This window comes from Urtica dioica, chromosome 4 (genome assembly GCF_054948205.1).
Source record: "Urtica dioica subsp. dioica isolate 48M chromosome 4, U.dioica_male_clone48M_v1_H2, whole genome shotgun sequence".
NCBI classification, from domain to species: Eukaryota; Viridiplantae; Streptophyta; class Magnoliopsida; order Rosales; family Urticaceae; genus Urtica; species Urtica dioica.
Genome location: NC_142759.1, coordinates 18,776,124 through 18,799,542, shown reverse-complemented (window position 1 = coordinate 18,799,542; position 23,419 = coordinate 18,776,124). Strand labels below are relative to the sequence as shown.

General features: G+C 35.1%; 2 protein-coding genes across 2 annotated transcripts; both read right to left on the bottom strand.

Moving 5' to 3' along the window:
- Positions 1–15,246: 15,246 nt before the first annotated feature.
- LOC149400998 (uncharacterized) lies at positions 15,247–16,774 on the bottom strand. Its single transcript, XM_089612963.1, has 5 exons — positions 16,676–16,774; positions 16,187–16,246; positions 15,794–16,101; positions 15,620–15,715; positions 15,247–15,459 (listed from the first exon to the last, which is right to left on the bottom strand). Exons 1-4 carry the CDS (start codon positions 16,691–16,693, stop codon positions 15,706–15,708), a joined length of 396 nt encoding a protein of 131 aa, XP_089469089.1. The 5' UTR covers positions 16,694–16,774; the 3' UTR covers positions 15,247–15,459; positions 15,620–15,705.
- Positions 16,775–18,987: 2,213 nt separating this feature from the next.
- On the bottom strand, positions 18,988–23,060 carry LOC149400997 (uncharacterized). Its single transcript, XM_089610571.1, has 4 exons — positions 22,311–23,060; positions 22,164–22,217; positions 20,009–20,066; positions 18,988–19,094 (listed from the first exon to the last, which is right to left on the bottom strand). The coding sequence occupies exons 1-4, from the start codon at positions 23,058–23,060 to the stop codon at positions 18,988–18,990; spliced, it is 969 nt and encodes a 322-aa protein (XP_089466697.1).
- Positions 23,061–23,419: the final 359 nt, after the last annotated feature.

The window sequence follows — 23,419 nt, the reverse complement described above, 5'->3', positions numbered from 1 at the left end:
GAATTAATTTCATTTCATGAGAATTTTATTGAAAATTCTTAATGGGCTTTTCTCATGTTGTCATGAACAAATGAAGAAGCTTCTAGAAGCTCCTTCTAGATGAGAATAGGCGCCCATAATACCCAAGGAAAGAGAGTTTATTTTGTGCATAAATGTATTTAGATACTTGCCAAAAGAAAAAGAGGAAACAAATTTTGCATATGGGATGCATAAGGAATCGGACATGTTGAGAGAAAAGGCAAGCCTTGAACAAAATAGGAAACAAATCAAGGCTTCTAGAAGACTTGTTTGGCCGAGTTTCTCAAGTGGGAAATAAGAGTTATTTTGCTCATGAATATGTGATATTCTATAGAAGAGGAAACTACCTTATTGAAGGTGAGACCTCTCCTATAAATAGGAGCCTCATTTCCTCACAATTCAATCATCCAAGTTTAAGAGATTTGAGAGACTCTCTCTCTAGAACTTTGGCCGAAAATCCTCTCTCTCTCTCTAGTTTATTTTCGATTTTTTCTTGTCTTAGCTCCTAGGTCCTCATTAGACCTAGTGTTTAGCTCTGCGACTTCGAGACTCGTTCTTAAGTCGTAGTGTTTAAAAGTGCCCACTCACTGATTCCTTCTTTTCGAGTGATTTAGTGATAGAAACTTTCGTGGTTGCTCGAGGTGCCGAGGAAAGAAAGAGAGACGTGCCGCGAGGGGAGACGAGCGTTGCGAACTTTCCAAAAGCTTCTTCAAAGTTCAAGCTTCAAGAAAGGTTAGTAAACTCTTAGCTCATATTGATTTTTAATTACATGTACTTGCTTCTTTGTCTAGGTTAGTAAAAACTGTTTTTACTTGAAAAGAATTTTTTTAAAATTCCGCCGCTTCCCGAAGCGTTTAATCTTTTTCTTAAACCCTAGATCAATTCCAACAGTACGATGCTGTACGATTTCGTACGATGATGTACGATGCATCTCTGTACGATGCTGTACGATGCTATACGATTCTGTACGATTTTGTATGATGCTGTACGATATAGAAGCTAATTTTGCATAGTTTGACTGTTTTTTGCAGTTTTTGTCATGATTATCGGCACTTGGGAGAAGGAAGGACACCAATGGGTTTTCACCAATGCAGAATTTCGTGCATTCGTAGTTCCGAAAGAGGTAACGTACACAGAGTTAGTAGATTTGTTATACGAGAAGTTTGAGTTCGACAGATCCGCGTTCGACTTAAAACTCGAAGTCCCATACACAGTCGGTACAATTCCGCTGGGTCCTGCCGTATTGAAGGACAATGGTGATGTTTCGCATTTTATGAAGCACAAATATCGTAATAGATTTTCACTTTGTGTAAGTTTGGTACCGAAACAGATCATTGCACCTATTGCGTATCGAGGAGTATGTAAAGGGACATATGTGGAAGTTGGAATGGTGTCTCGCAATGAACCGAAGAAGAGACGGAATACTCTTGTTATCGAGGATCGACAAAATGATCCTATAATTGAAAACAAAGACGGTGGCTATGACGATGACTTGTTTAACGAGTACAAGGGTGCCGAAAACGGTGACGAAGTATACAGGCGTGATAGAGATTGTAATCACAACAGTGACGAATATGATGGACACAATGGTGATGAATACGAAGATGGCGAATGTGATGAAAACGAAGGTGGTGAAGGTGATGAAAACGAAGGTAGCGATGGTGATGAAGAGAGTAGTGACGGATATGACGGAGATAACAATGGTAGAGGTGAAGAATTTGAAGAATTCGCCAATCCCGAAGAATATGAAGAGTTTGTGGAAACGTTTACGGTACCAATGGGTCATTGTGAACCATAGGGTCAATGTCAGCGTGAGCCTCCAATGATCAGATCACCTATCGTTCCTTATTCATGGAAAGCACCCGAGTTCAGCGCCGATGATGTTGTGAAGGAAAACCCGAGTCATTATCCAAGTCATTCTTCTACAGGTAATTTAAGTGGATTCAGATGAGATTCAAGTATAATATGAAACCACCTATTGTTTAACTAACCTTTGAAACTAACAGGTAGCTCAGAAGAAATATATATTGGGCAGCAATTTGAAAACAAGCAATTTGAAAACATATCCACTTGTACGCGTTGAAACATAATTTCGAATTTAGAGTAAAATCTTCTTCGAAAAAGAGATGGTATGTTCTATGCAAAGACGAGAGATGCACATGGAGGTTGAGGGGTATCGTGCAATGGTCTGAGATGTGAAGACAAGTACTCAATTAACTCTATGGCGGAGTATTCGGCGCATAACGTCAGGGAAGAAGTGAAGACAAGATGGGGTATGAACATATCGTATTTGAAAGCTTGGAGATCCAGAGAGAAAGCTATTGGGTACGTGCGGGGTACGCCGGAACAATCGTACCAGAAGTTACCGTCTTGGCTGTACATGTTGAAGCAAAAGAATCCTGGGACGTTAACAGACTTTGTGCAAGATGGTGACAAATTCAAGTATGCTTTCTTTTCCATTGGGGCGTGTCGCAGAGGCTTCAAAGCATGTCGGCCGGTCATAGCATTGGACGGTGCATTTCTGAAGACAAAATACGGGGGACAGTTGCTTTGCGCAATTGCAATGGATGCGAATTCACAATTATATCCACTTGCATTTGGAGTTGTAGATAGCGAGTGTCATGCTTCTTGGATTTGGTTTTTGAGAAGATTGCGATAAGCTATCGGTGAAGACGTACCTAATTTGGCGTTCATATCCGATCGCCACGTTAGCATCATACACGGTGTCGAGGTTGTGTTTCCTGGTATCCCTCACAGAGCATGTTACCATCATTTACAACTGAATGTCCAACACAAGTTCAAGACAGACCATTGTCGCTTTGAACTTTACGATGCGGCTTACGCCTTCAGTAAAACAGCATTCGAAGCTAATTTTAGACAGTTGAGACGTAAGGATGTCGAGATGGCAAAGTATCTCGAAGAAGTTGGTGTCGATCGGTGGGCCAGAGCTTTCTTTCATGGAAAACGGTAAAAGTCTAGAACTTCTGTTGTACTGAATTTTTTATGTCGTTGATTATATAAATCAAGTATGTTTTATATAGGTACGACCTAATGACGAGCAACAACGCAGAAAGCTTCAACAACAAAACAAGGAATGCTAGGACGTTTCCCATTACGACGTTGCTCGAGTTTATTCGATTCACACTCCAAACTTGGTTTTTTGAACGACAAGAGATAGCGAACAAGTTGAACAAAAAATTGACACCAACGTGGCAAAATGATCTCGCACAGCTAAATAATAAGGCACAGTTCGTCAATGCGTACGGGCTTGGTCTATATGAATGTCATGTCAAAGACGCAAGAGGTGATTTCGATGTAGACCTTATGGCGAAGACATGCACTTGCGGACTACCACAACAATTGAATATCCCGTGCGAGCATTCTATCGCAGCAGCCCAACATCAAAGCGTGGACGTGTACTCATTATGCAGTGACTTTTATTTGAAGGAGACGTGGATTGAGATGTACAAGGAAGCCATATATCCGGTTGGCAATGAAGATCAATGGGATGTCCCAGATGAGATAAAAAACATTAAAGTTTCAGAACCCGTTGAAAAGAAGCAAGCCGGTCGACCGAAGAAAAGTAAACAAGGAAGAAGAAGAATTAATCGATACCCATCTCAAGGCGAAAAGATTGTTGTCCAGCGAAAATGCGGGAAATGTGGTGGTAGGGGACATAACAGAAAAACATGCACTTGGAGGTATTAAAACTTTATACGTGGTGTTATTTTTATTTTTAAGTTTAAAACTTTAACGTTTATTTTTAATTTCTTTCGTTTGACACTTCTACTTTAATATCTTTCCTCATAATAATTGTAAGTTACTATGGATGGCTGGTCAAAGTCAAACACACAGTACGAATTTGCCTAGCTCGATATGGTGAAAATATGGTGTAGTATTATCGAAGGAAAAATAAATTTAAGTGTTAAAATTCTCCTCCGAATGAATATTCATCAAAACGTGTCACTGGATACAAAAAAAATGAGTGAAATGTCTAATTCATATTTATGTTGCAGTGATACCATCAAAGAAACTGATACAATAAACATAAATCATTATAGTATCAACGTATGTTAATTATTGATACAATAAACTGATATAATATACCTCGTGTGAAGGGCTTTCATTAAATATTGATATAGTCTTTGTATAGTGAATGATGATTTGGATAAGAAATGTCGATTTCTTATTATTACCAACTCCTGGAAAAAAAAAATGGATGGCAGGTCAAAGTCAATAGTCAACAAACCATCTCGATAATATGTTTATAAGGTACTATTACATACAAAACCAAAAAGATACAAAAAAAACATCCGAAAATACAAAATCACGGGATAAGGTGGTTGTAGAATAAGTCCACACACCATTTCTTCCTGAACGTTCTCATACTGACACTTTGAAGAGTGTCAAATGATTCGTTTAGTACTATGTGCTCGACATACTTCACTGCGAACATCCCGCAATCACCGCTACAACACAAAAATAAGTAAAAGAGTTTGTCAATAAAAACATAATTGTTTAAAACTTGTCAAAAAAAAGTTCAATTAACTAGTCAAAAAAGCTTTTTTAAAAGAACTTGTAAAAATAAACAAACTTGTAAAATAACTTTTCATAAAAAGTTGAATTATGATATAACTTGGAAAAAAAAAAAACAAACCTCTAAAATAACTTGTCAATAAAAACATAATTGTTTAAAACTTGTCAAAAAAAAGTTCAATTAACTAGTCAAAAAAACTTTTTTAAAAGAACTTGTAAAAATAAACAAACTTGTAAAATAACTTTTCATAAAAAGTTGAATTATGATATAACTTGGAAAAAAAAAAAAAAAAACTTCTAAAATAACTTGTCAATAAAAACATAATTGTTTAAAACTTGTCAAAAAAAAGTTCAATTAACTAGTCAAAAAAACTTTTTTAAAAGAACTTGTAAAAATAAACAAACTTGTAAAATAACTTTTCATAAAAAGTTGAATTATGATATAACTTGGAAAAAAAAAAAACAAACTTCTAAAATAACTTGTCAATAAAAACATAATTGTTTAAAACTTGTCAAAAAAAGTTCAATTAACTAGTCAAAAAAACTTTTTTAAAAGAACTTGTAAAAATAAACAAACTTGTAAAATAAATTTTCATAAAAAGTTGAATTATGATATAACTTGTAAAAAAAAAAAAAAAAACAAACTTCTAAAATAACTTGTCAATAAAAACATAATTGTTTAAAACTTGTCAAAAAAAAGTTCAATTAACTAGTCAAAAAAACTTTTTTAAAAGAACTTGTAAAAATAAACATACTTGTAAAATAACTTTTCATAAAAAGTTGAATTATGATATAACTTGGAAAAAAAACAAACTTCTAAAATAACTTGTCAATAAAAATATAATTGTTTAAAACTTGTCAAAAAAAATTTAATTAACTAGTCAAAAAAACTTTTTTAAAAGAATTTGTAAAAAATCTTGTCAAAAAATAAACAAACTTGTAAAATAACTTTTCATAAAATAATTGTAACAAAAAAATGTAAACATGTTTACCTGTATGCACATTGTGGGACATTGTCATCGACGAGCCACGTCAGGTTAGTGAACTTAATTTCATCCTGCTCACTCTCCCGGTAAGAGTGAGGATGGCTCTTGAAGAAACCACCTATGGCCACAATCCTAGCAAATGCTCGAGTCCAAGTCTGAATAATAAACATTTTAACAATGTTAAGTAACCCTTATAATTTAATTAATTTTTGCTCTAAGGTAATAATTGTGAATAACATAACATTTTACGTACCTCCATCATCTCAGTGAAGTCCTTTTGATAATTCGACGACTGCATGAGATCCTTTTGGAAATCAAGGATGGTAATGGTCCAGGCCTCGATGTCGATCCGAAATGTGAACCAATGAAGGTTCTTGAAGTTCACGACGAACAGAATCTTGCGAGCACCATCCCAAGGCAAAATATCGGTGTCCCTATACCCAGTCATCGGGGTAATAGTTGCCCTCATGTCCCAGTCCACGGGTTCGGGCTCTGCTCCCAGCTCGATGGCCTTCTTGATGTTTGCTTCTTCCTTTGTGAATCGGCCGTACACGTGCTGGACCCACCGACAATCCATGATTCGGACGTCTTGCCGATATCCGTCGAGAGCTCGTTGGCGAGCCCGAATCATGTGAATTATAGCATCAATATGCTGAGACATAACAAACATATAGCGTTATTTTAAATTGATAGGGAAAGTTAAATTATATAATAAATAACGTACCGAATCATGTAGCCATCTGGTTTCTGTCAATATCGTGTCAAAGAAATTCGTGTCTCCGTCGCACGTCTTCAGGCGAGCAGACTCCATGAACTTGCCGTCCCACTTCTTTGTCCGCAACCACTTAACGAAATTATCAAACTCTTTTAGCTTCGCGTCCTTCAACGGGTTGAACTTGGGGATCGGCTTTTCTGAATACTTGGGCCTCGTCGGATCAGTGAAATCGGCCCAACACGACGACTTATGTCGCACTTTCCGATCTGGACGTTGCGGAGTAAGCTGTGGCTTGTGGCTTTTCTTTTTAAGCGGAGTTGTGAGCGGGCGTTGCTTATCCGGAATGACGTCTTCTCTACGATGACTCGACGAAGACGTCGACAACCTGGGCAAAGTCACCGGCCTAATCTCCGAAGACGGCTTCTTCGATGACTCGCGATGCGAAGAAGACGGGTCGTGCGATGAAGACGCTGTTGGAATCGATCTAGGGTTTAAAAAAATAATTAACGCTTCGGTAAGCGGCGGAATTTTAAAAATTTTCTTTTATAAGTAAAAACGGTTTTTACTAACCTAGACAAGTGCAAGTACATGTAATTAAAAACCAATATGAGCTAGAAGTTTACTAACCTTTCTTGAAGCTTGAACTTTGAAGAAGCTTGTGGAAAGTTTGCAACGCTCGTCTCCCCTCGCAGCATGTCTCTCTTTCTTTCCTCGGCACCTAGAGCAACCACGAAAGTTTCTATCACTAAATCACTCGAAAAGAAGGAATCAGTGAGTGGGCACTTTTAAACACTACGACTTAAGAACGAGTCTCGAAGTCGCAGAGCTAAACACTAGGTCGAGTGAGGACCTAGGTGCCAAGACAAGAAAAATAGAAAATAAACTTAGAGAGAGAGATAAGAGGGGCGGCAACCACAAGTTCTAGAGAGAGAAGCTCTCAATCTCTAACTTATGTGGAATGAGAAAAATGAGAAGAATGAGGCTCCTATTTATAGGAGAGGTCTCACCTTCAATAAGGTAGTTTCCTCTTCTATAGAATATCACATATTCATGAGCCAATTTCCTCTTTTCCTCTATGATGCACTCGGCCAAGGTAGGCTTCATTAAGCCTTGGATTTGTTTCCTTTTTTGTTCCTTGCCTTGCTTCTTTCTTAACTTGGGCGCCTACCTCTTGTTTCCCTTAGAGGAAATTTGTTTCCTCTTTTTCTTTTGGCAAGTATCTTCATACATTTATACACAAAATATTCTCTCTATCTCTTGGGTATGTTGGGCGCCTATAGCCTTCTAGAAAAGGCTTCTAGAAGCTTTTCCATTTGCTCATAACAACATGAAAAAGGCCCAATAAGAATTTTCAATAAAATTCTTATGAAATGAAATTAATTCACAAGGCCCAATGATCAAGTCATGGCCGAGTGAAACATGTCATAAAATGACCTTGTCAAAAATTTATTGACATTCATTTCATCCTTTGTCTGAAAAGACAAAAATACCCTTTCGACAATTTTCGTTCTTGTTTTGACTTAGCTTCCAGTTTAACTATTCATATCGATGTGATTCGTGACAGTGACCTCATGGAGCCAAATGAACAAAGCTTTAGCTAAACACTTGGACTCAAAAGTTCACAAACCTTTTCCAAGTTTAGCTTAATGCCAACTAACTCCACTAAAGAGCTGACACTGAAAATCTCTCGGTTCAAATGAATTTATTTTCTACTCAAGAATTCGACCTAATTATGATGAGCGGATCCACTGAATATTATCTATGTTTACCCTTCATGAATGTCATCAGCTAGTCGGGATTTACTAAATTACCATTTTACCCTTCTAGCTGTTATTTCCTCAACTCCTTTGTCGCTTGTGAATAAGTTAGAAACAATGTATTGACGAGGAGCTAACAAGTCACATTGTTTCATCCAAAAGAGTCAGGACTCAATTTGGACACTGGCCAGTTCATTTATTCACACTCCAAGGAACAAAGCATGAGGTGACATACATTGCATTTCAGCAATCTTGTACATGAATTCCATATCTATGAGAACTTCACAAAGTTACTCATGACAGACTCACAACTTAGTATTTCACCAATAGGCCTTGTTCGGAATCACATAGTGAGTTCGAACTTTGACTTTCTCAAATGAGAATACTAAGGTGTGAAATGGCATGTCTCATTTCAGGATTAAGGTAAGCATGATGCAATTCATACATAGTGACTTCGAGACATAAGAGGTTAAATGGTTTGTTCTTATATTGTCTCTAGAAGTGCACTGGTCAATTCAGTATCTTCGGAAGATACCTAGAAGAACTATAGAGTCCCCAACTCTCAATGCCTCATAACCAGACATCATAGATTCTTCTAACAATCATACTGAGGTCAATAGTCCTTTGACCCTAAGATTGCGAATATATCGTTTTAAGCAAACTACGAAGAGTTTGTTCATGCAAATCTACATTTGTCTCTTCGTAAGTTGTTAAGTTTGTTTATGGACTAAAAGACTAAGGTTTTATCATAAAGCTTCAAACAAAGAAAGAATGAATGAACGTTTCAACTTTATTAATGAATAGATATGCAATTACAAGCGAGAGTCTTCATGAGACTTTATTACATCAAATGTACATAAATAGACACTACTACTCTTCTTGTGGGCACCACTGACAACAGACGCCGGATTTTGACCAGCCGGAGGAGGAAGAGGAGGAGGAGGCGGAGGACGAGTTGTCCGGCGGCGTTTACGACGACCATCAGCTTGGGTTGTGGTAATCTCACCCCTAGGCAAGCCCGTTTGTTCCTCGAACAAAATGTTCAGCCTCTTCCATATGTCAAGCTGCAAGTCAAAGTAACAAAATATGTCACGAAATTTAAACTTGTCACAAAAACTAAAAATAAAATAAAATGATATTTAAAGTTGAATTAAATTTAAACTTAACTCTAAAACGTTAAATTAAATTTAAACTAAAATGATATTTAAACTTAACTCTAAAACGTTAAATAAAATTTAAACTTAACTTTAAAACGTTAAATTAAATTTAAGGGTAACCCTAAACCGTTAAGTTAAATTGTCACAAAAACTAAAAATAAAATAAAATTTAAACTTAACTCTAAAACGTTAAATTAAATTTAAGGGTAACCCTAAACAGTTAAGTTAAATTGTCACAAAAACTAAAAATAAAATAAAATTTAAACTTAACTCTAAAACGTTAAATAAAATTTAAACTCAACTCTAAAACGTTAAATTGATTTAAATATAACTTGATTTAAATCTAACCTGGTTATCCCTGATGCGCTCAACTCTACGGCCGGTCGTGCTAAGAGCACGTAAGACTATCTCTTGTGAGTGCAGCATTTGTTCTTGGGATGCTCGCAGTTGTTCTTGGGAAGCTCGCATTTCTTCCCACATTTCCCGTGTTATGACAAAGGGCTCGAGAATGTCGGCGCGAGAGGTCGGTGTGGGCCTCGATCCCATTGCGGGAGTGGTCGGTGTGGACCTCGATCCCATTGCGGGAATGGTCGGACTACCAAGTCCAACACCGGGAGTGTCTGACACGTGTTCATCGTCGGAGTCTCCGACGATGGCATCTTCTGCAACAGTCGCGACTCGATCTATTTCTTCTTCGATATCTCGCGGCTCTGTCGCATCTTCTCCCTCGACGTCTATGGGATACAGACATTTGCTCGTCTGTGTCTCGAGGAGAGTGAAAAATTCTTTCTCTGGTACCCTTGGTCTCAGCATTTGAAGAACACCCACTTACAATACATTAATAAACGTTACCAATATTCCAAAATAATGTAAAATACATTCATAAACGTTAAATAATAAAAAGTTACCGTTTTTTTATTCAGGACGGCATCGATGTCTTTGCCCATTATGACCACATTACTAGACCACGAGTGCATCCTGGGCACACGAATCCCCTGGTTCCACCCGAACCTAATCCCGATCTCTGGGATAGCCTCGTACGCCCAGTAATGAAGGGTATGGAGATTACCCGTCAATGTGTACTTGGCCTCTTTCTGTGCCACGTCCGGCTTGTCCTTCAACTTCTTTTGCAGCGTCTCGTGATAACGCCTTAGGTTCACCGAGAGGCTGGAATACGTCTCCGCCCAACTCAAATTTCCCCAAGGCATCTTGAAGAAGAAGGGGAGGTCTTGAACGATGTATAGAAATTTCTGCCACCTTTCTTCGATGGCTTTGTTGGCCGGCTGCCCCAGAAGATACCCATAGACGAATACGAGCAGCCCGAGCTTGAACGCATCGTCATGGCTTTGACATATAGTGAACGCGTTGATCAACGCGATCAACTTGCTTCCGACAACGCCGTTCAAGTGGTCCGTGATCAATCGATCGTTGTTTCGCTCGTCTTGTTCGGCTTTGGTCGGACCGTCTTCATAGCTCATCCCCTAGACGAGTACGTACTCGAGGCATCCAAATCGTACTCGTTTGCCTCCGATACCAAAATGTATCTCCCCCCGTACCGTCGCCTCGATCTTCTTCTGAAGGAGAGTATGTACGAGCACCGGTGAGAAACCAAGCTCGCTCTCCGTAAAAAATTGCTCGAATGGAGTCCCGAGGATTTGTTCTTTTATCCCGAGCTCATCGAATCTCCTTCGTACCAGCTTCAAGATCCCCGTCCCACCGTAGGTGATACGCCCCGGGAATGAGACGTTGTATATGTAGTTCAAATTGTCCTAAAAAAACAACAAAATTAGGTCAGAAACACAACTCATCGTATGGAATCGTACAGACTCGTATAGCATCGTATAACAAAAAAATTCAATTTTTTTTAAATCTATCGTACGACATCGTACAGCATCGTAAAACAAAAAATTTAATTTTTTTAAAAATCATCGTATAGTATCGTACAACATCGTACGACATCGTACGACACTTGTTTTAAAAAAAACATAAACTCATCGTACAACATCGTATCGCATCGTATCGCATCGTACAGCGCTATGAATTTTATCGTACGACATCGTACAGCATCGTACGACATCGTACGATGCATGATTTTCATCGTACACTGGCCCCCAATTTTAACCCTAACTTTCTAAATCCGATCAAAAACAGCTCAAATAACCACAAATCAGATAAATCTTAAGTCCTAATATCTATTCTGACTATTTTGATGAGATTTAACAAGAAATTAGTTGAAAAACTCACCTTTTTCGACGTTTTGAGAGCTCGGGATTTCTGAGCATCACCGCCGCCGGAGATTGAAGCTTGTGTATCGTACGCCATCGTAATGACTCGTACAGGGTCGTATTGACTCGTATGATATCGTACGAGAAATTTTTTTGGATGAGAAATTTGAGCGAGTGATAAAGTGAGAGTGAGAGGGAAAAATGAGGTCTCGGTTCAAATGAGCGTGAGAATATAAGTCACAGGGGCATTTTTGTCCATTTTCGGTACAAAAGTCCATATTTAGATATTTTTAAACATTAAGGTCTAATCTTGATATTTAATTGGCTTATTAAGCCCAATTAAAGAAATTTCTCTACTTCAACGTGGTTAAAAAGAAAGAGAGAGAGAGGGAAGAAAACAGTGTTGCCCCGCAATTATAATGCATTTAGTCCTTATATTCACTCATTTAAATAAATAAAAATTCTACAAAATAATATTATTTGTTTGCTTTATTTGTTTTAGGAAAAAGAACAGAAGAAATACGTCAGTTCCATGGCCAATCAAGGTCAACGATGTAAGTTATGCTTATATTTAAAACTTGGGATTTTCGAAGTATTTTAGTCCTTTTCGATTTTTGTTTTGTTTTATTTTCTATCTCTGTTTTGTTTGCAAACTAGTGTTGGTAATATTTGTACTTTTTTCAGCGATCTTTAATTTTTTATTTGGGAATTTTCAAATTATTTTTGTATGTATTCTAGATTATCTATATTTTTAATTATTAGAAGTAAATTGTGTTTTTTCGTATGTTTTTCAAATGTCCATGTTTTAATCATCTTTTTTTACTAAAGCTGAAAAAGGGGTAAACAAATATTTTATAAAAAAACCAAACGAATTTGAAAAAATAAATGGAAAAGTAAAAAAAAAATACATTATAATGGATGTCGGTATTCGTAGGGTTTCTTTTGTATTATAACTAGTTTTATAAACGCGCGACGCGCGAGTTAACAATTTTTTAATTTTTTTTAAAGTTAAAAAAAAAATAAGTAAAATAGAGTAAGTTGAAGATTTTTTATTGTATTAAATTAAATCTAGCAAAATGGTTGTCAAGGATGTTTAAAAAATAACAAAAGGTAGCAAAAAAAATTCTTTTATGATTCAAAGGTTTTCAAAATACTGAATGTTTTCCTATCTGTCAGATTTCTTAGAAGTATTATGAAAAAAAAGAAATTTTAGGTAAGGAAAAGTCGAAGTTAAATTCTGATAAAAGAAATCAAAGTTTTTCCAACTATATATATATATATATATATATATATATATATAATAACATATACTCATAATAATGTATGTTATTGGTATAGTATAATATAGTATTAGTAATCATGATTATAATATACATAAAAAAATTATACAAAATATATTGATGAAAGAGGGAGGAAAAAGGAAATAATATAAATAAAAAAATATACAAAATATATTGATGAGAGAGGGAAAAAAAATTAAAGGTCGGGAAAAAAATAAAAGATAATGTATGTTATTGATATAGTATAATATAATATTAGTAATTATGATTATAACATACATAAAAAAATTAATGGCTGGAAGGAAAAAAAGAAAAATTCAAAACCAAAATAAAAAAAGGAAAAAAAAAAAAGAAAACCAAAATCGGAAGCAAAAAAAATTTCAAAACCAAAACCAAAATAAATAAAAAAAAAGGAAAAAAAAAAAAACCAAAATCGGAAGCAAAAAAAAGAAAAAAAAAAAAAAAAAAAAAGGAGGCCAAAATCGGAAACCAAAAAAAAAAAAATCGAAAAAAAAAACTAAAGCAAAAAAAAAAAGGCCGCCACGTGTCGCCTCCTGGAGGCGCCACGTGGCGGCACCAGGATATAGTTTGAATATTAGTATTTTGTATTTACACTGATATATATTATTGTGTATTATCTCTATACACCGAGAAATTAATATTGTTATAATATTAGCATTTTGTATTTACATTCTGTTAGGAATTATAATATCTTTTTCCAATTTTCTAAAGATTAGCCAGGAATAACAACTCATATTATCTTGGGAACATGACACAAATATATATATATATATATATATATATATATATATATATATATATATTGTGTTTTAGTGAAATATCGAGTTTAACTTTTGATTTTCAAAAACGTCGAGTTAATCCTCTCTGTTTAATTAAAATGATAAATTATATCTTGAAATAGACAACAGTGTCATAAATCGTTTTTATTGAATTTTTATTGACTTTTAATTGACGTTGGCTATAATATTTATCTGTAAACACTAATTATCTTTATTCATTCGTGCAATATTGTAATTTATTAATAAACTAAAGAAAAACATCAGTCTCATAATCGTAAAGAACACATAAAGAGGCAAATGGGTAAAAATCGACAGTTGATAATAATCAAAATCACATATTCGAATAGAGAATCCAGGATTCAGAGTTGCAATTCGAATACGGAATGAAGTCATCTCTTGAGAGATATGAAATTTATTATTTAATATGAACTTTTGGCTATTTTTATTTCAAAATTATAAATTTAGAAGTTAGGGTACTAGTTTTGATTTGATTCAGTTTCTCTTATATAAGAGTTAATATCAATAAATGGGGACACTGTTATCCATTTCAAGGTAGAATTTCGTCATTTTAGTTAAGCAGAGAGTATGAACTCGACATTTTTTAAAACAAAAAATTAAACTCGACATTTTACTAAAACACAAGATATATATGTGTTATTTTCTCTATTATCTTTTATCCACTTTAATTTTTTTTTATTATATATATATATATATATATATTATTATCTTCTTTTAAAGGCACTTGCACGGTGGTATCCATAATTGGGCTCCTCGAGGCCAAGTAGAGCAAAAATGGCATGCATATGGACCTTGATGAAAGTCATGTTCTTGATGAATTATACGAAAAGACCAAGGTTCAAAATATCGTCAAATCGACGATATAACGCTAACGAAAATACTTCGGTAGAAAAACGACTATAAAACGTATCGTTTTATAAAAAAAATCGTCAAAATATCGACTATAACGGCGATATCACTAAAATATCGTGATAAAAAAAATTGACTGGTTACACTGGTTTTTAAAACCAGGTCCAATAGCCAATGAAAAGCTTTGATGACTGAAGGATTGATCCTTCTTTATATTTATAGTATATGAAAGCTCATATCATTCATGTATCTACGGAATGTGGGACTTTCTTTTTTCTTTTTCTTTTTTTTTTGCAAAAAAATATTATATAAACACACTTCACTTATGATGCACTTTCTTTCTATTAAAATGTAATCTATGCATAATTTATTACACACATAGATATATATATATATATATATATATATATATATATATATATATTATTACAAGTTTTCTTATTATTACACGCATATATATTATATATATATATATATATATTTCTTAAACGTGCAAAAGTCAACATATATGTTATATATATACATATATCTATTTATATAACATATAACTGTAATATATACATATTTAATATATATAGATATATATCCGTTTAAAATAGAATTGTTAAATGTATGTATATATATGACTAAAATAATATAGCTGTAAGTTTTATTTAATTACCAAAAACAATTTATCATACATTTACGTTGTAACTAGAAAAATGTTGATGTCTCTACTACGAGCAATAGCCAAATAGCCAAATATGGCATCATTGACTAGGTAGTTTATTTTAACAATAATTGTTTTAAATTTAAATATAAATTAAAATAAGATAATCTTCGCTTCAGATTGGCCAACTACGGAAACAGATACGCTCAATCAAATAGATATGGAGCACCTCGCACCTCAGAAATGGCCAAAGCAATTGACAATGGGGGCATAAATTTTTCACGAATGGTATATGGTACGTTTTATAATTTTTTAATGTTTTCTTTTACAATTTAGTTTTTTTATGGTAAATATTTCTTAAATAAACTGTAATACTGCAAGACGGTCTTCCATGGTTTTCTTCGTGAAGAAGGCAGCGGCAATGTTGTAGTCGCATTCGTGCATGGAAGGAATTGGTAAGTACTATTTACTGCATGTAAACATAATCAAATGTGATAGTTAAATACTACTTAATTAATTGCCACGAAATTTAGTAAATGAAAAATATAGTGACAAAATAGCGGTCTTTGTTGTGTGTTTTTATTTATTTTTTATATAATAAAATGTAGCACGCTGAGAAACAAACCAACCATGTATCAAAATAGCAACCATTTGTAGTTTCTTCAACACTGTTGGATAGAGAAATCCACTGACTAAGCCCAAGTCTGCCTCAACTTCAGAACATGCTGAAAAACAAGCCAACCATGTATCAATAAAATTTTGAAGTACGCTTTTAGTTTTAACATGCAAAAGAGAAATCTCACCTCCAATTTCTTCTACAGTATCTTTCATAGTGCCGCAACTCATCATCATCATCATCATTAGATTCATAATCCATTTCATCAGGAAATAGATCGTCATATAGTTCTTTAGCTGAGGTCCTTAATGCCACGAATTCCTTTAATATTACTCCATCGCTTAAAACCCGTTTATAAACACAAGGAACCATTCTACGACCTTTAGGATCAAATACAACGGATTCTTTCTCCACCTCACCACAAGAGTCTGTATCAGTACTCTCAACTCCTGAATCAATTTCATCGTCACTTGACACATCTGATACTTCATCCATCTGCATAATCAAACGTCAATAATAAGCCACCCACACATTACAACTCAGTAAATAAACATATACATAAATCAGAAACAAATTATACATCGCTCTCTGCATCCTCTTGTAAAATACTGAAGCGATTTTGTAGCTGCAAATTCGCTACCTGAAAAAAAAGTTAAAAACAGAGACTTACAATTTTATACAATTATACATTACAACTCAGTGAATAAACATATACATAAATCAGAGACAAATTATACATCGCTCTCTGCATCCTCTTGTAATTTCACATAAACTATCCATATTTATTTAAAGCATATAACCGATTCCCAAAAGGAGTAGACAAAGAAGTACTCGTACGGACGGGAAAACGAGCAATAGAAATTGCGGACACACGAAAAATTCAATTAAACTGATAAGAATGAGAAACATTGGAAATTCAAATCGAAAAACACAGAAATCGGAAACCCTAACGAGAGAAATCAAACAAAACACTATATACGGACGATTTCCGAAGAATAATGTTAGAATAACTTGAAAAAAAAAAATAAACAATTATCGATGCTTTTGATCGAAAGTAGGGTTCGTTTACCCGAGCCTCGTAGCGCATCTTGAACCAGAGAGAAACGAGAGAGAGAGCGGCTTTTTTTTTTTTTTTTTTTTAATAACAGAGAGAGACGGCAGATATCAATTAGGCAAAGGTTTTGGAATTAGGCTAGGCTTATATACTTTCCAAAAAAATACCCTGGCCTTGCACATGGCAATGGAATCGGCACGTGGCATTGGCCTACAGATTATTAATCCTGTTTTTGTTTTTTAAAAAAGCTAAACCGTGATTGTCCTTAGAAGTTCCCGAAAATTTGGCTTGTACTTTACCACTTCTCTTGTGCCCTCTTACTCCTCTCTCCTCAGCCTTTTTACTTTCCTCAGTGTTGTTTTTTATTTTTACTCAGTCTGCACATGTTCTCTGAGCAAATCAAACAGAGATGGCTGTATTTTTTAACTATTCCCATTTCGTGGGCTTGTTGGCAGGTTTTTTTTTTTTTTTTTTTGGTTAGCATAAAAGATGACCAATTATATATACGCATTGACATTATATTAGTTCTTCTAGCTCTTTATTATTTAATTTTTAAAAACATGTCTATTTAAGTCATTTTACTATCATATATTTATTTTATCAAATACAAAATCAGCTTTTGTTACCAACAACATTTGTTTTATAAACAGTTTACCAAACACATGTCAGTTTAAAAAAAACAGTTTTTTCCAAAAACTAAATCTAAAAGCGTTTTTTTTTTTTAAACAAAGCTATGTCAAACAATGCAATTGTATATGTGCCATAAAATTATATTGGCCCATTATTTGTATTGTGGGCCCAAAGAACCAAATTTTAAGGTTAAATAATTGAGAAAATTATGAAACTATTATCATTTCATAACCCACTTCATACTTCCACCGAAAACATAATTTGGACAATTTTACTACTAAAACGAGAAGAGATAATATTTTTTTAACACTTTGTATCCTCTTTTTTATTTCTTTACTTTTTTATAATAAAAAAATTCTCTGAATCTTGCAATAAATTTTCTTTTAATATGAATTTGTTTGACAATTTGTTGACATATATGTCAGCAATTGACACAATCTGTTGACATATATATGTCAAAAAATGACAACACTGAAAGGTTGTCGATAAATAACAACACTGAAAAGTTGCTTGATTTGTTGATATAGATGTCAACAAAATGACATAATTTGTCGACATAAATGTCAGCAATAGGTAAAATTTGTTGACATATATGTCAACAATCGACATAATTTATTGACATGATTGTCAACAAATGACACTTTTCTCTATAAGTCTACAATTAAATTTGAGTTGAACATAAAATTAGTTACAAGTCTTGAAATAAGAAAATAACACTAATAAAATATATGAATACCATTACATAAAGAAGAAAAAAAAATTATAATGTCATGCTCCAAATAAAAATACCGTAAATAATCGGTATGTTTGAGATTCTGAAAGTCTTTTATTGAATTGGAGCAAAAAAATGCAGAGCATCCCACCATCGCCACTTCTGTCAAACATCTTGTCTTCGACTTTGTTGTGATCGTATTTCCCTTGGCTTTTCTCTTCTTATGAGCAAAATGCAAAGCCAATACACTCAGGTACCTAATATTATATATAATGGAGTAGAGCAACAATGGGTAAACCTAGGAATTAAAAAAGAAACAGGCAACTGGCGGAATTAATTAAACAAGGGGAAATTGCGGCAAAAATACTCAAACTTTGCTCTAACCGATATTTATATACTCATTATTTTTTATCTTGGGAAAACTATCTCATGTTACAAATTTAGTTACGCGTAAATACTATTTATGAGCTGGCATGAGTCAAGGACTTTAATTTATCATAATATATTTAATGACTTTATTTAATTTACATATCACTATTATATCTCTATTTAAACCGCTCTTAGTTTTCATTATGAGTAAACTTTGAGCCATCATCGAGCTCTTTCAATGGCTTCCAAAGCCATGCTAATTCTAGTGGGCACTCTTCTAATGATAACTTCTAACATGTGTGGCACTGGATCTCTTATAAATCCTTACCCTTCTTTCTTAAAAAAAAAAGAACGCAAATTTGTACATAATTAAACTGTCATGTAAAAGTAATTGACTATTGTGGGGGTCAAAAATCAATTTTCTAAAAATAATAAAAAATCATTTAAGTTGGGCTTAGGGTCGACCAAAGCCCAACAACAGACCCAGTCCGGCTCTCAAGGACATATCTGGACCCAGCTCGACTCTTGAAGCTCGGCCCAAGCCCAATAAGGAGCCCAGTTCGCCACAGGAAGGACGAGCCGCCCGAGTTGACCCAGCGAGAGGAATCGATCATGGTCAGATAGAAGACTCCGCCACGAAGACCGGCTCTGAGATAACTTTGACTAGCGACGTGGCAGAACCGAACTGACGAACATGTGTCCACTTCAACAAACCAGCCTCGACTATAAATAGAAGCCGATATGTCAAATTTCGCACACGCAAGCTGATAATCTTACTTTCGATCTCTTACTTCTCTATTTCTTTGAGTTCGTCCTTATTAACTTCGACATTCCGCCGTCTTCTAGTTTGTAATTTATTCGATTATTAATAAAAGCTTTGAGCATCTATATTCGTTTCTGTCCATTTCTTTTGAATTTCATTTGCTTCTTATACGACGTCTTCTGAAACCCATATTTATAATAAATCAAATATATATACTATATTATAATTTGAGATTTTTGAAATCGACATCAACAACTATTTGGTAAAAGGTAATTGCTTGAATTTGAAAGATCAATAATTTCTGGGTAATCAGCATTCTTTGTTCGCGTAAAGGGAAAAAAAACTTACTGTTGTTGAGCTAGAGCGGGAGACTTAACAAAGTGGAGGTTGGCGTCCCTAAACCATCATTAGCATAATTAGAAAACTCAGATAATAAGGTAAACGTCACCGCTGATTCATATGTTTTATAACTACCTTTGTATATACATGGTATTGAGTTGTGTTGTGGTGTGTCCATGAAACTTGCAAGGTGTGTGAGAGCATCCCTATTGTTCTATGTGGAAACAAGGTCGATGTGAAGAACAGACAAGTTAAGGCCAAACAGGTCACCTTTCACATGAAGAAGAATCTCTAGTACTATGAGATCTCCGCTAAGAGCAACTATAACTTTGAGAAGCCTTTATTGTACCTCGACAGGAAGCTTGCTGGGTAAGGCATCACTATTTGATATCCCTTGCGTGTGATGGTTGTTCTACTTTATTTTTTTACTTACGTTAAAAGATAGGTTAATGACTTGGATGTGAAAGCAAGCCAATGCACATATGAAACAATAATTTAATAAAGGATGAATGAGGCAACACCAATGGATGAGTACGATCGTTCTCGGCCGAATCGCCTTCGTCTCTTCCTGTTCTCTGCCTCCTCCAAATCCTCTAAATTAGTGATGCTGTCAGAAATCGAGAAATGAAAAATTTCAACCTCCCTCTTGTACAAATCTCTTTTCTTCATTTTTGAATTCATGTTTCTCAAATCTCACTAACCAGAAACTATTCGACTTTCCACAGTAAGTTCGTCAATATGTTTTCTCGAAGTGGTTTTCTTGTTTATGTTTGGATTATGTTTACAAGAATTCTTTCTCACGAAAACAAAAGAAGGTCTAGATTCTCTATGGATTTCTTTTCATTCTCAAAAATTACGAACCAGGACGTTTACACTTGTGATTTCACAGTAAGCTCGTCGACGTGTTTTTTTAAATTTATTTTCTTTTTTCTGTTTGGAATGCGTTTCAAAACAAAATATGAAGACAATTTTCATAAAATCTTCGAATATCTGGTTATATTAACAAAAAAAAAATGTTTCTCTAGGTTTCTTCTTCATGAGATTTGCAAATCCATGTACATTTATACTCTTTAAAATTTTTGTTTTACTTCTATCGAAATTGGATTCTTTGTGGCATAGAGATGGAGTTCCGAAAATTCCAAAGAATTAGTTATTGTATAATGAAATAATATATGGTTTTTGTTCTATCGAGGAATTTTTCTTATGGGCGAGAGGCATCGTGAGAGAGAGAGAGAGAGAGAGAGAGAGAGAGAGCAGCGTTGAAGACGAAATTTCAGCTCCACCGAATCAAAGAGACTCGTTCTAGGTTTCATCGGCCTCGCAAAATTTTACCTTCCGGTTCTAGGTTTAGTGTTCACAACATTTGCAGATCCAGATACATTTATACTCTTTGATTTTGTTTTTCTTCAATCGAATTTGGATTCTTTGTGGCATATAGCTTGAAGGTAAAATTTTATTTTAACTAATGTTTTTATTCCTTTAAAATTGGTTCTAAATTTTGGGAGATTTTTCTAGATTTCGTGTGTTTAAAAATGTTATGAAGCTCTCTTTGACCTCGAAAGATACGTGAAGTTGTGAGATGTAATTGAATGATAAAATATCAGTCTTTGTTTTTGTTGTTTTCTGATATTTTATGAGGGAATTTAATTTTAAGAGTACCACAAATCTTATACCATTAGTATTCAAGATCTCATTTTTTTTTTTTTGCCTCATTGTGATATTTCATCTGTATACGTTATAATTGGTATTTATTGAATTGAGTTCTTAGTTGGGAATCTATGATATAGATATAATACAAAACAAAACCCTACAAATTAGGACTGATATCCATCGTACTGTATTTTTTTTTTACTTTTATAGTTCTTTCAATTTTTTTTTTTTACTTTTAACTTTTTTTTTCAAATTCGTTTAGATTTTTTTAAAAATATTTTTACCCCTTTTTCAGCTTTCGTAAAAAAAAAATTCCATGATTTTTTAGTATATACAAAATTAAAACACGGACATTTGAAAAAAAATATGAAAAAACACAATTTACATCTATAAATTAAAAATCTAGATCATCCAGGATACACTAAAATCATTAAAAATAAGTTTGAAAATTCCCAAATAAAAAATTGAAGATCGCTGAAAAAAAGTGCAAATATTAACAATAGTAGTTTGCAAAACAAAACGGAGGTAGGAAATAAAACATTAAAAAAAATCGAAAAAGGCCGAAATACATCGAAAATCCCAAGTTTTAAAGATAAGTACATCGTTGACCTTGATTGATCATGGGATTGATGTTTTTCTTCACGAATAAAGCAAACAAAGAATATTATTTTGTGGATTTTATTTATTTATTTAAATGAGTAAATATAAAGACTAAATACGTGATAATTATGGGCCAGCATTGTTTTCTTCACTCTCTCTTTCTTTTTTTAGAGTCCTTAATAAAGGACGAAAATCATAACAATATATGATCCTAACAAAAATTAAAAATTTCGGGAAAACCGTTCAAAAACCGAATTTAATAAAGATCCAATACATTTGAGTGTATACTGTATACACAATGGGAAATGAACTTCCATATATAGTGCTTTTTTTTTTAGGAAACGTGGCCGACACCACAGACAAATTCATTAAAACTCTCATATATGGCGGAGGAATACCGTGGTTACACACTAAGACAACGTAGATTGTTCAGAAATTACATCGTCCCTAACACAAGGCGGGACCATTTCCGACCAACACGCATCCGAAAGAAACTTTAAAGAATATCGAGCAAGTTTATGAGCAACCACATTATTCGCCCTAGGGATAAAAGATATGTCAAAGAAAGAAAATTGAGAGATCAATACTTTTATGTCGGTGAGAATCGTGCCGAGTTCCGTCGCCGGGATGTTACCACTTTTGATAGCACTAACAATAGCCGCGCAATCGGATTGAAGCACCACTCTTTCCAGCCCGAATTGTCTCGCCAAGGACAGCCCGAAGACAACGCCATTAGCTTTCGCAAGGGCTGCCGAGAGCTGCCAAGCCTTCGAGGAAATCCCGGACACCACCACTTTTCCGCCGGAGTCCCGGATAACGCAGCCCACTCCAAAGCTTCCCTTTTCCGCGTTAGCCGCCGCATCAACACAAATCGAGGTAAGCCCCCAAGCCGGGGCAGTCCAAGCCGAAGCCACGGGGGATGGCGTGGTTTTCGACGAGGGGGCCGTCGCCGCCCGGATTTCCTCCCAATATCCGCCACACCACTCGACAAGGTTCTCAGGGGTCCAGCATGGTTTTCCAGAGACAACGTTGTTTCTATGATCACAAATCTCCCACAATAAGATCACATACAAATTAAATCTACTAACCTCGAGGGCCTCCAAAGCCGAGGATATGAAGCTGATTTCGTCATCTCCCCGAAACACCTTCGTGATAGTTCCGAATCCGGCAGTTTTCCATGCTTTTCGAGCCCATTTACAACCCCAAAGCGCGTGAACGATCGTCTCCGGGGCGCTGTAACAAACGAGGCAGCGAACCTCCTTAGTAACTTTCCGTTTCTCGAGTACCGTGAGCACCAGAATCCAGCCCTTACACACTCGCCAAGCAAAGATCTTCATTTTCGGGGGGATAGAAAGATTCCAAAGGTCCGCCTACCACCTATCGACCCTCCCCGACGAGGAGGAACATGGCGGATATCCCGTATCCATCGCCACTCGATACCCACTTCGCACCGTGTACTCTCCGTCCTTAGAGTAATGCCAACAAAGCACATCGTCGATTTGGCTACGAGAGGAGGGGATGCTAAGGATAGCTTTCGCATCATCAATCCCGAACATATTCCGCACAAGCGTTTCGTCCCACCGTCCATCTCCAAATTTAAACTCCGCCACTACCATATCGTTGGGGATGAGAGGGGGTTCAATGAAGGAGAAGCAGGACGGCCGAGGGATCCACCTATCCTCCATAACCGAGACAT

What these genes read in the sequence shown, in the direction of transcription:
- LOC149400998 (XM_089612963.1), bottom strand. An exon ending in AAGAGGATGCAGAGAGCGAT is followed by an intron (nt 16,102 to 16,186) that starts GTATAATTTGTT and finishes TTGATTATGCAG; the next exon opens with ATGGATGAAGTATCAGATGT.
- LOC149400997 (XM_089610571.1), bottom strand. Translation starts at nt 23,060, where the DNA reads ATGAAGATCTTTGCTTGGCGAGTGTGTAAGGGCTGGATTCTGGTGCTC. An exon ending in CGATTCTCACCGACATAAAA is followed by an intron (nt 22,218 to 22,310) that starts GTATTGATCTCT and finishes TATTCTTTAAAG; the next exon opens with TTTCTTTCGGATGCGTGTTG. An exon ending in CGCCTTGTGTTAGGGACGAT is followed by an intron (nt 20,067 to 22,163) that starts GTAATTTCTGAA and finishes TCACTAATTTAG; the next exon opens with AGGATTTGGAGGAGGCAGAG.